Raw genomic sequence first — 15,926 nt, forward strand, 5'->3', positions numbered from 1 at the left:
AGATTACACTTGTCAATAATGGCCAAATTATCTTAGAAATTTCATTTTGTACAGTATTTGGTATAAAAACTTTTAGATTACAGTTGTCAGCTCTGTTTTCTTCTTTCAAAAGAAATCTTAATAAACTGATACTCAGGATAGGGTAGTGGAAATTATATTTGCAGTTTAATCTTATCTTATTTAAGAATTAAACCCAGAATCTTGCTCACCACATAATGATTATCATCTGATGGAATCCTGGCTACACTGTCAAAGTACAGATAAAGTTTTAAAAAATAAAGTTTTTAAAAAGTTCTAAACTTTTTACACATCTTCAACAAAGTATTCCAGATTATTTTATAGAATAAAATGCTTTCTTATAAATTGTATAATTTTTCCATTATGTATGGAATATGTAGATGGAAGCAACTATCTGTGTATTTCATAATTATACATTTAAAGTAAGAGCTCACTTTTAAGATTTATATATATATATAGCTTCTTGGGTGCAAAAACGGTTTTATTAAAGCACAGGGACAAGACCTGTGAGCAGAAAGAGCTGCACCAAGTTTTACATGTATTTTTAAGAGAACTTTTTTTTTTAAGATTTTATTTATTTATTTGACAGAGACCTAGCGAGAGCAGGGACACAAGCAGGGGGAGTGGAGAGGGAGAAGCAGGTTCCCCGCCAAGCAGGGAGCCCGATACGGGGCTTGATCCCAGGACCCTGGGATCATGACCTGAGCCGAAGGCAAACGCTTAACGACTGAGCCACCCAGACGCCCCAAGAGAACCTTTTTAATAACTTCTAATGCCTTAAATAGAGTCATCTGAGAATAGGTAGGTATTCTTCCCTTTTTTAAATCAAAAAGGTAGATTTGCCACCCTTTTAAAACCACTCTAATTTTCTAACGTAATGACATGATTACCTGAACTTAACTTTTCCCATATATACTAGGTTTTATAGGATCTTGAGGTCAGAAAATACATCTCCTGGATCTCTGCAGTTCCTTTGGCATACACAAGATGTAATCCACAGCATCTTCCATTTAAATGACCCTTCATTTGGGCAATCAAATTGAATGGTAATCGTTCTAGACTTATTAGGGACACAGCATCTCTTATCCAAGCATACTCCACAGAAAGTGGGTTTATAACTCTGAGTGCTTGAGCATCCAGAAAAGACAAATTTTTCAGCTTTGAGGAGTTGGAAAGTAGGTTGGCATGTTTTTCCTTTGGGGATCTGAAAAGGTACATAACATTAAGAAGTCATTCTTTAATTTGGTTACAACAGTTTAGAAAAGTGATACTCTATATAGAAATACAAACAGATAAATTATTTCCGGGGCATTAATATTTCTCATTTAGTGACTTTCAGCACTCTCTTTTCTACCTTCGAAATCCCCTCTCCAGAGGTCTGTCCTCCCTGTTCTTGTTCCATCATAGTAGAGGACCCGCTCCCCAGTCTTTTCTGTTATCTACTCTTCACTTAGTTCCACGGTTTCCACAATGAAAATTTCTGTCTTTTTTAATATCAAGGGCCATGTCTTACTAAATGTTTATTTACCTAAGACTTAGCAAATTCCCTAACACAGCTCAGACAGTTTTGAGTGGATAAATAAATGAATACATATCTTAATCCCTTTAAAATTGAGTTGTCAACTCAATATGATAGGGAATAACTTGGAGATGAGAAGACTTTTAGCATTCCTAAAACTTACTCTTGGGACCGTTATCATGCCTTGTCCTAGAAGCAGGACCAGCTCTAGTTATACCAAACAAGTCTAGAGTAAATATTTTGTCACAGTCCTTTGGCAAGTTTACTATCTAAGCACAGAACGTTCTGGACTTGGTTTCCCCCTCCAACTTGATAACCAAGATCAGAATTTCTCTGATGTTCATAATGTCTGTTTTTATAATTATGTAGCAACCAAAATCTTTTATCCATTGCCTTGATTCCACTACATAAAATTAATATATTTTTTTAAATAATCTGAAAAGGATCTATTTTTTAAAAACATGTATGTTGGGTGTACCAGAAGAAATCAGGCTGATCAAGACCCACACTGTTAAGTTGTTAGAGTATCTAGAATCAGCAGGGTAACATTACCTCTCCGCTTGGTAAGATTTTCCCCATGAAGTGCAGTTAGATTAATCTTTGTTTTCCTCTGAGATAGTTTGAGTTACAATGAGGTGATTTTATTTTTATAAGAATCACATACCATCTATCCCTCTAAAACACACGGGCACTTTTCAGGAGTCTCTTAATATTGAATTATAATGAAGTTAAATCTAATTAAATGTTACCTTTACTCTCTTTGATATATTACTGTCACAAGGTTGAATGTAACACAGTCTTCTCTCTTTTCTCATTTCACAGTTGCTATTTTCATTGGTGACCCGATCAGATATTCCCATCCCACATGTTCTGGAGCAAGGTGTCCACTTTGTTGCTTGCACAAGACATTTTCTTTTCCAAACAAGTGGGAGATTCCTATAAGCTAAAATAAAGGGGGGAAAGTACACGGGTATACATATATGTACTCATGTCGATAGACCACTTTTAATAATTATTTTTCAGCTAATATTTAATAGATCAGAACCTTTTATGTAACTCAGCATAAAACAAGCTTATGGTCTAATTCATCATTCTCTTTTTCCCACTTTCCAAATTACCTTTCAATCAAATGTGACAGTCCAATGTCTTAGGAAGAATAAAAATATCTTTGAAAATCTGAGTGGATGCATCCATATGCTTCTGCTTAGCTCATCTAAGGAGTAAACTACTGTGTTTTCTCTGGTTCTTGCCTCGTGCTGGATATTCTTTTTAACAATGAAACAGACATTAGTAGGATTAAGGAGTTCAAGGTATTAATCAGAACAATGTCTTAATGTTAAATTTCATATTATGTTAAAATCTAAAATACAAAAGTTATATTTGAGAATAAACTATTTAGGCCAGTTGTTTTTCCTCCACTTATTTTAATCTAGTCTTTTAGAAAATTCTCTACATTACATTGAACTAATCAAAATAATCATATACTAAGTCATAGCAAATGTGTAATCTATTTTATTCATTCAGCTTAATTGCTACATTCACTATTGTATCAGGCCCATTGTATTCATTCCATTGGCTAGCCATTTCAAATCAGTTCTAGAAAAAGACATGGCAAAGGAAAAGATGGATAGATCTCTGGGTGGCTGGGTAAGTTGGTGGATAGATGGAGCCCCCTCCACTGATTCCTGCTTAGCAGAAGGGAGGAGAAGGGGATGAATAATGAGAATACAATGAGTGCATAATAATTCTTCCATCTTATAAATCCATTGGGAACTTCTTGTTCTGCTCATGAATGAATCAGGCCATTGCTTTGTTTTAAACAAACTACATATTGGTTTATTTTCTCAAAGCATTTCCTTAAGGTTAATATGCATCCTAAAATGGATGCCTGGAATAAGGTTGTGATTTGAGTCTGCAGTTGAACATAGCAAAATTCTGGCTACATTACTTCAAAATGCCAATTTAAAACTCTGAAAAGATACTGCCCCCCCCACCCCCACCCCCCACAAAAACTGCCTTCTTAATAGGAAATATAAGTCACTTTGAAGTATCTGCTGTCTTTGAATAAAATGATACTTTACTGCTTTCAGTGTTATTACAGTAGGATCTTGCAATTGCACAAGGAACTGAGGGAGAGGAAGCAGAAACATGAAGATACCTGGAAGGTAGACAACAGTTTAAAGACCTCAATGCAGGAAGCAGATTAAAAGCACGGCACGCATCTGCAATAAATAAAGGAAGGTTAGATTATCATATTACCAATAACCCCCTTAAAGTTAAGCAAAGAGCTGCAGTTCAGGAATTTAACATTCATTAAAAAGCAAGAAAACTAGAAGAGTTTTTAAAGAGTTTATTTAGTATTTGGTGAGCAGTGAGGAAAGCATAGGGGCATTATGTCACTGCATGCTTCATATGGAGCAAACAAAGGCTAGATTCCAACCATAGGCTGTCTGGAATTAAGTTAAGTATATAAATTACTACCACAAATATACCTTAAAGTATGTGTTTGTCACTGTGCTTAATTTTAAAAACCAACTTCTGTTTGGGCCCATAAACACAGCTTCAAAGTTAAGCAGAGGAGAGACTTTAGACTGAACATACAGTTAACCTATCTAGGCCTGTGATTTCAACTACCAAGAGCACAGTGGCAGATGTTCTCGTTTTTTGTAGCAAAGCATTAACCACTAAGAATGACCATCTAACACCCCCTCCAACCAGGTTCCAAGTGAATCATCTGGAACTGCTCTACCTCCACAAAGGAGACTGACTGAACTTGATCCAAAGGGCTTTACTTGTGGAAACTGTTGGGCTAAGGTGAGGTTCATGCATGGGTCCCAAGAACTCACACTGAGTCCCTCAGATCCAATGCAGAAAATCAACGGTTCCTGTACATTTTGGGGAAAAAAGAACAGTTGGGCTTATAATTTTAGAGGTTTTAGAGCATTAGTAGTGTCTTGCTATTAGCTTAGAAACTAAGTATGGTAAATGCAAATTCACCACACCCTGTTAAATTATTTTCAAATTAATTGGCTTAATGGAAGTCTCTGAGAATGTTCCTTTCATAGAGTTAGTTTTTAGATATCTAAAACTCATTTCTCTGATGATAAGTGCTTTTATTAAACACCCACATATTAGACACAAACTTGGGAGTTTTTAGTGTAGATAAATATCCCTTCTGTATCTCCATGGCACCTTTCATTTCCTAAGCTCTAAATTTCGTTAAAAAGGCATTCTTGATTTCTGGTTGAAAACACAGAGGTGTGAATAATAACCAGGCATGAATAGTGACCCTTCTGAGTCTTCCTCATCTGTGCTTCATTGGTTGGTGTTTTTGAAACTCCTGTCCCCAAAATGCCCTGGCACTTAAATAAGATATTAACTTAGAGCTGACCAGAGTACAGCCTTTATGCATATATGGACACTCACCGCAAACGGCCAGTGCTCAAGATGAGTGATGAGTCTCATTATAGGTTTCTGACTACTCTCATACCTGGGGAACCTACTTTAAAACACCTGTACGTGTGTTGATTTAGAGAGCGGTTGGTGACTGGAGAGCTTCATTCCCAGAGGATAATCTTATGTCAGCAGTTTTCTGTTTTTAGAAACAATATTTACAAATTCTAAACATATTCTTAAATATTTTTAATCAGTAGGCTTCCATCATATAGCAAAGTTGCCTTTGAAAATTTTGGGGACTGGATCGTTCGCACTTCTTGCCCGTAATATAACAAAACAAGTAAAAGTTTTTCCCAGGGTGCACATGAACAATAAATAGTTGGTCAACTTTCCTGAGAAGAGGTTGAGTGGGAACGAGCAGAGGCATAGAAGAGTTTTTCTGACCCAGCAGAGCTTTTAAAGCCTGGAATGTTTTACTGGAAAAATCTAAAACATTACAAAGTTTCCTTTTGAGATACTTAGAATATACCTCCCTGAGGCAGCCAAACTAAATCTCACATTGACCACTAATCAATAAGTGCTTACTGAGTACCTGTGATACATCAAAGGAACATGAAAGAAAATCACGAGAAGCCATACATGAAAATTAAATATGCCTCTAAGCACCTGGCATTGTTTTGTAGGTTGCTGAAAGCTGCTGTTGGAATGGTCCCAGGCCACAGTTGGATTGATCAGACTTCTTTCTACCTTTAGCCCCAGAGCAGTGACTGTCAGCCAGCTTTGGTATGAACAGAGGTGTGCATCCAATGGCCCCACTCACACAGAGGCAGCTAAACAGGGGGTTGGGCTGAAAGACTTGGCCATTATGATAATGTACCCTGTTGAACTCGCATCCCACAGCTATAAGGTCTGAAAAGAGAGAAGAGCAAAATCACCAAAGAAGCCATAACTGATAGTCCAGACCTCCCATGATAAACCACAGAGGTAACAGCTATCTCCTTCATGAGGTAGCGTTCTCAACTTCTTAGGCCCCATCTGGAACCGCCTTTTCAGAACATCTATAAAAGGTGAAAATGAGACATTTTCATTTTATTGTAGGCTATTGGCCCCAATTGGCCACTTTCAGAATTAAGACCAAATACAGGCCCTGTTCTATCACTGTGAGGATAGCAGTGAGATAATGATTCTAAGTCTGAGAGATGGGTTGGTGGCAGGTAAGAGGTTTCCCCAGATGTCCAACAGGCAGGGATATATTCGTAGGAAATGAGGCTACCAGAATGGCTGAAGAAATCATAGCTGGTTTAATTACAGTACTGCACGGTAACTAATTTTTTTCTTTCATTAAGAGAATTGGAGGAAATTTTCACTCCTCTGAGAGGCATTCTTGACCTGGATCAACAGGTTTCAAAAGTGTGACCCCTTGGGTCTCCTGGCAATACTGAGGCCCTTTCAAGAGCATCTGCAAGGTCACAACTCTTTTTCAGAATACTAAGAGGTGGCTGGCTGTTTTCACTGTGTTGATATTTGCACTGAAGGTACAAAAGCAATGGTGGCTAGAGCCGCTGCTGGAACCTTAGCATGAAGCAGACCATACAGGGCAGTCACTACATTTCTGCCTTGCCACTGCACTTGTCCATAAATGTACTTTTGGGGAAAAAAAAGCTAGTTTTACTTAATAATGTCCTGACAGCACAGTAAGAATTACTAACTTTATTAAATCTTAACCATCAAATATATGTCTTTTTAATATCCTGTGTGACAAAATAGGAAGTATTCATAGAGCATTTCTATAGATATTCTATCATCTTGAGGAGAAGCACCTATTCTATTGTTTGAGTTTTAGGCTGAACCAGCCACTTTTTTAGGAGGAATTTCACCTAAAGAAATGACTGACAGAGAAGCCATGATTACTCAGGCATTTGGCAGACGTTTCCCTGAAAATCAACAGTGAGCCTGTCACTTCAAGGAAAACAACTTTCTGGCCAATGACAGAATTCAGGCTTTCAAGTAAGAATTATAATTTTGGAAAACCTGTATCCACCACCGAGCTCTTTATAGCTACCCAATATGCAGACTTTTCTGATGAGATTAGTATTAATTAATGTGATTTTTAAAAATATATAATTAAGTATATCAATATTTGGAACATCTACATAACCATTGTTCCAAACTAGCATTTTCCAAATAACCAATGTAAGGTATTACAAAATTATGTATGAGTAAAAGACCCATTCCAAGTAGGTCTTGGATAGACCATTTTATTGTCACAGAGTTTGACAAGTTCATTGATACAGTTGCAGATTCCATCATGCAGCTGATTTTCAAGAAATTACCACTTCTCAAGTTTTAACATCAAAAAAAATATTTGCAACTATCTGAAAATTCTGTTAAAATATTCCTGCCTTTTCCAATGACCTATTTGTGCCAGGCTGGATTCCCTTCATAGATTTCAACCAAAATAACATACAGGAATAGATTGAAAGCAGAAGCAGATGGGGAAATCTATCTTCTGTTAAGCTGGACATTAGAGAGAGGTACAAAAATATAAACCTATTCCATTCTTCTAATTTTTCCTTTGTTTTAGAAAATAAAATATTTTTTCATAAATATATTCCCACCAAGCTGCAATGAGTTTCCTGTTTTTAAATGAATTAGTATTTTTAAATTTCTAATCCACTTAAATACCAATAGAGAAAACCCACATAAACAAAAGCTCTTGGGGTCTTCATTAATTTCTAAGACTAAAGGGGTCCTCAGACCAAAGTTTAAAAATCATTGTTCTATATCACAGGTCAGAAAATGTTCTGTAAAGAGCCAAACAGTAAATATCTTAGCATTTATAGACCACTGGGGTTTCGTCACAGCTACTGGGCTCTGGACCACAAAGCAGCCATAGCCCATGTAACTGGATGGTGTGGCTGTGCTCCAACAAAATGTTATTTCCAAAACAGGCTCTGGGCCCAAATATGGCCCCTGGACCACAGTTTGTGACCCCAGTTAGAGGTCATCTCCACCCCCATCCTCATGGCTACACTCTGTTAAAATACTCACCACATTGTATGTGAGGTCACATGTGGAAAGATCTGACACAATAAACTTTGACTCTGTGAGGGCAGGGCCTATATATATATTTTTTTTTCTTTGTTTTCTCCCCAGCTGCTGGTCCCAGTGCCTGGCGTGATAGTGGCTACTCACTACGTGCTTGTTAGGTTAATGAAATAACGTGCCCAGCACCGTTTGGGAGAAAGAGGTATTGCCATGCCACAGTCTGATAGGACATGTTTTCCCTGTTAAATTTTCATAAATAACAGCTAACATTTTTAGGAGTCTACTGCCAACCAGATATTCTGCTAAGTGTTTGGGGTTTTGTATCCTTATTTCATTTGCTCCTCCTGGCATTTCTGTAAGGTAGGAAGTATATAATACGTAGCTGAGGCACAGAGAGGTTAAGCAACTTGACCTCAAGGTCACTCAGCATATAAAGCCCAGAATTGGAACCCAGCGCCTATGTTCTTAATCAATATAGTTTAGTCAGCACTAAACAGGGTATCAGGCTATCAAACCTGAACAGCTCTACACATTCGGTCCACGCTCACACCCACACTTCCGGGAGTAATTTGCCTGCCCACGCAGTCTTTCCTACAGACTGACTAAAATGTCCAGCTGACATGCGTATTTCTCTTCCCTTGGAAATTCTCATTTTAATCCCAGGTAAATCAGGATCCTGAATTGGCGTCGAGGTGTAGATTTAGAGGGTCTCAAAGTGTCTCCAGAGCTAAAAACCCCTCAAAGTGAGGGTCAGGCTGTGATTTGGAGTATCCCCTCCCCCCCACACACAGACTTCTTTTTTACACATCTGCTTCAGTTAAAAAGCACAGTGACTTGCTGGTTATCTGGAAAGGCTGAGGTGGAAGCAGGATGTCTGCATACCATATACACATCCTTACATCTGAAGCGAGATTCGTTTTTAGTTACAGAGAAGGCTGAATTGAGACTGCGTTCGACCGCAGTATCAAAAGCTGTCACTGTGTGGCGCTGGAAGAAGTCAGACTCGATTTACATAATCTTTGCTATTTTTCTCCCTAAAAGCAATCACCTAAGAATGACTACAAGATCACTTCAATGCAATATCAATAACAGGGGGTTCTGACCACGTGTAAACATCTGCCAGTGTCCCATGCTGTCCACTGTGACAAAGCCGGTCCCGCCGGTGTGTGAAAACGAAACCCACCTCACATGTGGCCTAACTCCGCTGATCATTCCACAGGGACAACGACAGGGGGAGAACTGGCGCCCAGACTCGAGCATCTCCCGCGGTCCCAGCAGGAGACACTTACGCGCGCACACTCCGGTCTCGAACCGAGGCCTGTCGGCCGAGTAGTCACAGTACAGCCCTTTGTGGGGGTCACAGAGGTCGGCTTCATTGCAGATGTCCCCCGGCTGTTTGGCACAGATCTTACAGCACCCGCAGCCGTCCCTCAGCAAGCTCACTCCAGGAGGACAGCTGGGCTTCTGACGAGGGCATTTACAGGGCCAGTGACAAAACTGTCTGCGAGGCTGCACTTCCGGTTCCTCTCCGGGCCTTCCTTCCGGCGCCCTGGCCAACGGCCCGCCGCCCTGCGCCCTGCAGCAGAACTTTAGTGGGTAACACAGGTGCCATTAGATTCCTCAAACTAATTTCAGCGATTTCTAGAAAGAGAAGACTTCCCCTAAACGGGTAGGATACAGTGTGGTGAGTTGTGATAATAGTTATCAGTATCTGACCCCATCCCTCTTTCCTTGAACCTTTCTTCACTCAGCTTCCAGAACCTCACTTTCTTCCTCCTCTCTCCTCGCTGATGGCTCCTTCTCCGTGTGCTTTGCTGGGTTCAATGCACGCTCTTCATCCCTAATTGGAGCCCCCTGTGGTGAATGAATACCTCTCAAGGCTCTCCCCTCGCTGTATCTCGTATCTCCGGCCACATCTCCCTTCTGGACTCCGACGCAACCTGCCAGATCTCCCTGTGGAGATCTGATAGGCTTAGCAAGCTCAACGTGACCAAAACAGTCTCCCAAGTTTCCCTCCCAATCTACTCCTCCACGCACACCCCTGCTTGAGCACACGCCAATTTCATTTTTTCCGAATACCTTGGGGTGCGGTCCCTCTTGCCTCTTCTGTCACATTTCACATCCCACCCCATCAGTAAATCCTGTTAGTGATATCTTTAAAATGTACCCACTCTAATCATTTCTTAGCACCCCCACTGCTATCCTAGTGATCCAAGCCACTATTATTTCTCACCTTAGATGATTATAATAGTCTCCTAAAGGTTCTCCTTGCTTCCCCCTCTGTCCTCTATATCCTCCACCCGGCAGAATGGTTAAAATAAAATAAGCTACAGCACCCATAGCTAACAATACTGTTATTATACACTTAAATTTTGCTCAGAGAGTAGATCTTCTGTTAATTGTTCTTACCATACACAAAGAATAATAAAGGGGACAGGAGGAAACTTTGAGGGGTGATGGATATATTTATGGCTTTGGTAGCAGTGACGGTTTTATGAGTATGTACTTATCCCGGAGCTTATCAAATGGTATACATTAACTATGTATATCTTTTTACAATCATACTTTAATTCCTGTCACTCCTTCCTCAGAAGAGGTGGCTTCCTCATGGCTTCCCATTTCAGTGTAAAAGCCAAACTACCAGGCTCAGTTGGTTAAGGGTCTGCCTTCAGCTCAGGTCATGATCCCAGGGTCCTGGGATTGAGTCTCGCATCAGGCTCCCTCCTCAGTGGGGAGTCTGCTTCTCCCTCTCCCTCCGCCCCACCCCCCTGCTCATGCTTGCTCACGCGTGCTCTCTCTCTCTCTCTCAAATAAATAAATAAAATCTTTAAAAAAAAAAAAAAAAGCCAAACTACCCTCTAAGGCCTGCACACCCACTGGCTTGCTTCCCTCCACTCCACACCCACCTCATTCTTTGAACACTCCAAGCCTACAGGTACCTTCGACCCTCACTCTTTCACTTGCTTGGGTCTGTGCTCACGTTTATCAGTGAGGCCCTTCTTGACCACCCTTTATAAAAGCACCCTGCCCCAGCCTTTTCCCCATAGACCTTCTTACCACCTATCTTATTCCTATATTTTCTACTTGTTTATTTTCTGACACATGCATCAAGAATGTGAGCTTCTTGAAGGGCAAGCTCTCTGCTTAGTGTCTGTCTTATCGCCTGTAATAAAACGTATTGATCAGTGATTACATCACTGAACCTTCATAAGAACAGTGAGTAGCCGTTATTATCCACCTGTAATAGGCATAGTAATTCTCCCTTCAAAGATATCTGTGTTCCATTTCCTGGAACCTTATTAACATGTTACCTTACAAAGCAAAGGGAATTTTGCAGATGCAGTTAAAAATCTTGAGATGAGATTATCCTGGATTAACCAGGTGGGCCCAATGTAACCACAAGCATCCTTAAAAGGGAGAGAGGCAGGGGGCGCCTGGGTGGCTCAGTCGGTTAAGCAGATTCCTGTTACCCCAAATATGACTTACATTTAGACTAATTGGTGTTTCGTGACCTTAATGTATTGCTTTTCACCCTCTGCGCACTGTCTCTTAGCAATCTCGTCCACTCCCTTGCCTTCAATTTCCACCTTGTGCAAGCTTCAAAACTAAATTTCCATCTAGGATTTCTCCACTGAGCTCTAGAGTCATATAGCTCACTACGTACTGGACATCGCCACTAGAATGTCCCGTGGGAAAAGCTCATTTCCCCAAACTCATCATCCCTCACCCACCTCTGCCCCTTTGGACAGCTTCTTCCAAGTTTGGAGTTAGGAAGCCAGGAGTCATCCGGGTCATTTTCCTCTTCCTCACCTCCAATTAAGATAATTAAGATAATAACTAAAGTACCTTCCTCACCCCCCATAGCCATTCAGTGACTAATGCTTAGTGTCCTCATATTCCTAGAACTAGTCACTCTTTCACCGTTTGCACCGCTACTGAGTATGATTGCAACACATTCCTTCCTCGAGAATGACTTCCCAAATGAATCTACCACATTGCTGCTGGAGGGATCTCTTTAAAAAACATATCTGATTCTACTACTCCTCTCCTTCAAGCCCATGAGTGGTCCCCCACTGGTTACACTGTGCAGTCCGAAATTATAAGCATGCTGTCTAGAGCCTGTGCTGGTTTATGCCTTCCTCTCCAGCCTTCAACCTCAATGCACTCTCCTCTGCACCTTGCTGCTTACTGGACCCGGGTAGTTTCCTCCTCCATGCTTTTCCTCATACGGCTGCCTCTTAAGGAAATGCCTACTCTTAAAACTGCCCACCTGGGGACACCTGTTTCTCTTTCCAGTCTTGGAGCATTTCTATATAATCTCTGAGGCCACAAGGTAGCACTGTTGAAAACCAAAGATAAAGAGAAAACTTTGAAAGCAGAGTGAGAAAAAAAAAAGCATTACATACAAAAGAATAACAAAAAGAATGAGATCTGACTTCCCATCAAAAGGAGACCACAGTGTTCTTCAGTAGGTGCCTTGGATATAGCTAGACAATAGAATATTATTCAGTGCTAAAAAGAAATGAGCTGTCAATCTGTGAAAAGACACACGTATTACTAAGCGAAAGAAGACAATCTGAAAAGTCTACATATTGTATGATTCCAACTACATGACATTCTGGAAAAGGGCAAAACTATGGAGATAGTAACAAGATCAGTAGCTGCCAGGTGTTGAGGGAAGGGGTAAACAGGTGGAGCACAGAGGATTTTTAGGGCATCAAAAATACTCTATGATACTATAATGGTGGATACATGTCATTATACATTTACCCAAACTCATAGGATGTACATCACCAAAAGTGAACCCCAAGGTAAACTATGAACTCTAGGTAATAGTGTGTCAATGTAGGTTCATCAGTTGTAAGAAATGTACCATTCTGGTGGATGATGTTAATGGGGAAGCTATGAATGTGTAGGAGAAGGTGGTATACAGGATATCTCTGTCCCTTCCTCTCAAATTTGCTATAATTTTTTTTTTTAAGATTTATTTACTTATTTGGGAGAGATAGAGCACAAGTGGGAGGGACAGAAGGAGAGGGAGAGAAAATCTCAAGCAGACTCCATGCTGAGCACAGAGCCCAGTACAGTGTTCGATCTCATGACCCTGACATCATGACCTAAGCAGAAACCAAGAGTTAGATGCTTAGCCAGCTGCACCACCCAGGCACCCCTCAGATTTGTTGTGATCTTAAAGCTACTCTAAAAAAAAAATTAAGTCTTTAAAAAAAAAAAAAGGAGGAGGAGGAAGAGAAGAACAAGACCCAGTGCGGAAAGGGGTTGGGGAGGGGGACTGTCAACCTGGTATTCTATCTCCAGTGAAACTATCTTTCAAAAGACAAGGTGAAATTAAAGCCATTTCCAGTTAAACAAAAACTGAGAGAAGTTATTGCTAGCATACCTGCCTCACAAGAAATATTAAAGGAAGATCTTCAGTCTAAAGGAAAATTACAAGAGATAGTAATTCAGAAATACAGAAAGAAATGAAGAGTCCCAGAAATGGCAAATAGTGGGAAAATATGAAGATATATATATATACATACATATATATATTTCTTTTTTCTTCAGACATTTTGACTGTTTTCAAAATCAAAATCTCAGAACAACAAAAGAGTCAGCAGACTCTTGGTGCAACAGAAAAGAAATGGAACAGAATTCCTTTGATACACCCAACAGGTTCTTTTGGCGTAACAGAAAGGGTTTTGAAACCAGAGCTGAGCTTTGGTACAGCTCTCTATACGCATAGAGTGATCTTCGATGACTTTCTATCATTTATTTGATCTTTGAGCCTTAATCCTCCTCTGTAAAATGGGATTATTAATATCCACCTTATAAGGTTATTTTGAGGATTAAGATAATAACTAAAGTACCTAGCACAGTGCTTGGCATGTGGCAGATGTTCAACGAATGGTAGGTATGCTTCCTCAAAAATTCATAATGGCAAAAGTAAGCAAAATAATACTTTCTTGTTGCTGTATTTTAGCACCTTTTTATGTTTGTTTGATTTAACTGTGGACACATCTCTCTATAATGGAATATTTCCTGTTTGGGAATACCTTGTAGGCTTTCCATTCACAACAATGATAGGCCTTTTCTCAAGAAGGGTGGACTGGGAGATAGGTAGCCCCATCTCACTTCTGCTGGGGAAATGTGCCCTCCACATTACAGTGGAAATAAACTGTACCACCGGCATTCTTATTAGGATTCTTTTATAATCTTAGATCTCTCTGTATAAAATACAACATATTTCAGTCTCTTGTTTCCTAAAATACAATTTACTGCCCTAATCAACTATTAACTCAAAGACACGTCCCATGTTTTTCAAATCACCAGAAGGTTTCAAAAGCTCCATCCTCTGTGCAAGCAATAACCTCCACCGTGTAAATAAATCCATAAATAAGTCACCCTGTTTTCATCTTCTTGGTAAAAAATATTAAGGCAATGAATTGCTCCTATTAAATTAAACTTCCCTTTGGTCTGTTGCTTGAACTATTTCAAGGTCTTCATGGACTGATTCCCTTTAATGAAAAGTGAGAAACACATGATTTGAGAAAAGACAAAGCAACAGAATGTTTTAAAAATATAAATGTGTATCCGAAGTGCTCCTCTCCAACAAGAAGAGGCTTAACTGAAGAGAGTTGTCAGAATCAATTTTTCCAGTGGCTCTCTGCACGTTTTGCACACAGCCGTGGAAAGCTGAGCCCCAGCCTGGGGCCCAGACCAAGAGGCACTGCTCACCCCGCCGCACCAGGCAGGCCTGCGCCTCCCAGATCCGTGGTGTGTGTACCACTCCACTCAAAAATACACATTATTCCAGTCTGAGAGCTGTTCAAACATATCGAAAGTAGGATTTAGTGCCATTACCTGAGAGGGAGAAATGTTTTCCACTTCTTTCCCGAAGCTAATAAACTAAAACCCAACTTTCTTTGGAGAGGAAAATGGCTCCCTGTTGGGCATGAAGTCTTTCCACAAGGAATTTGCACCCCCCAACCCCCAACCCCCCCCCCCCCCCCCCCACACACACACACACACATCCGCTTCCCCCGTCGTCTTCTTCCTTTTTCGTTTCTGGCCTGAAGAAATACGGAGCCGCCGCAGGCTCCGGAGGGGAAGCAGGAGGCGAGGGAACTTACCTGGGCGAGAGCAGCGCCCAGCAGCGCGGAAAGGAGGAGCCGCCGCATGTTCCCCAGGAGCCGGCAGCAGGGACATAGGAGGCGACTCAGGCCCCGCACAAAGGGCCTCTGTGTCTCCTCAGCAGGACACACACGCCTCCACCTCCCACGCCACCGACTTTGCGCTCACACTCTCAGCCTCTGCTTTCGCTCTCAGGCATCTGCTTTAATACCGTTTTCCTTCCTGCCGCTCGCCTCCGCCTCCTATTTACCTTCGCAGGGGAGTGGAGTGCGTCATGAGGGTGTGAGTGCTCTCCTCCAGGACTAAGGAGGATAGGTCAGGTGGTGACTTTTCTTTGAGCAGCTGTTCTGCCAGTTCCCAGAGATCAGAGTCTGCCCTTTGGTAAAAAATGGTGCAGTTGGAGGCATCCACTTCCTCACCCTCAGCCTCCCCATTCACTCTAGGCTCACCCTGCCCCAGGCCCTCCAGGCCCCAGAGCACAGAGTGCCGGCCTGCTCTCTGTCCCCAGCCTGCTGGGGTTCTCCCTCCACAGCGATAACAGGGTTCCAAAGGCCTTCCCTGACTCCCCCAGCCCTGGATTCTGCCTCAGACGCCCACGGGATGCCCGACATTTACCTCCCTAACAGCACATCTCTCACACCAGCTGGCTCATGACTGGAAAAAATGGAGGCGGAACAGGGTGGACACCGAGAGCATCTGGCCTGAGAGAAGTTCTCTCTGTGGCCACCGTCCCATGACAGATAAAGTTAACCCCAATCTTTTTGGGCTAAGACAAAACAATTATGCTAGTGGGAGTCATTTAACAAATTAAGAT

At 41.2% G+C, this 15,926-nt stretch overlaps 1 protein-coding gene across 2 annotated transcripts; it reads right to left on the minus strand.

Annotated features, from left to right (window-relative positions):
- Positions 1 to 691: 691 nt before the first annotated feature.
- On the minus strand, positions 692 to 15,346 carry CCN6 (cellular communication network factor 6). Of its 2 annotated transcripts, XM_021693318.2 has the most exons (5): positions 15,112 to 15,346; positions 9,271 to 9,568; positions 5,600 to 5,842; positions 2,287 to 2,480; positions 692 to 1,222 (listed from the first exon to the last, which is right to left on the minus strand). In XM_021693318.2, exons 1-5 carry the CDS (start codon positions 15,157 to 15,159, stop codon positions 941 to 943), a joined length of 1,065 nt encoding a protein of 354 aa, XP_021548993.1. In that variant the 5' UTR covers positions 15,160 to 15,346; the 3' UTR covers positions 692 to 940. The 2 variants fall into 2 exon arrangements, 1 of the variants encoding a protein (XP_021548993.1); XR_002480494.2 differs by lacking the exons at positions 692 to 1,222; positions 9,271 to 9,568; positions 15,112 to 15,346 and adding exons at positions 2,656 to 2,802; positions 3,696 to 3,759 and having other exon boundaries at positions 2,412 to 2,480; positions 5,600 to 5,670.
- Between the last annotated feature and the right edge of the window lie 580 nt (positions 15,347 to 15,926).

Source organism: Neomonachus schauinslandi, chromosome 8 (assembly GCF_002201575.2).
Source record: "Neomonachus schauinslandi chromosome 8, ASM220157v2, whole genome shotgun sequence".
Taxonomy (NCBI): Eukaryota; Metazoa; Chordata; class Mammalia; order Carnivora; family Phocidae; genus Neomonachus; species Neomonachus schauinslandi.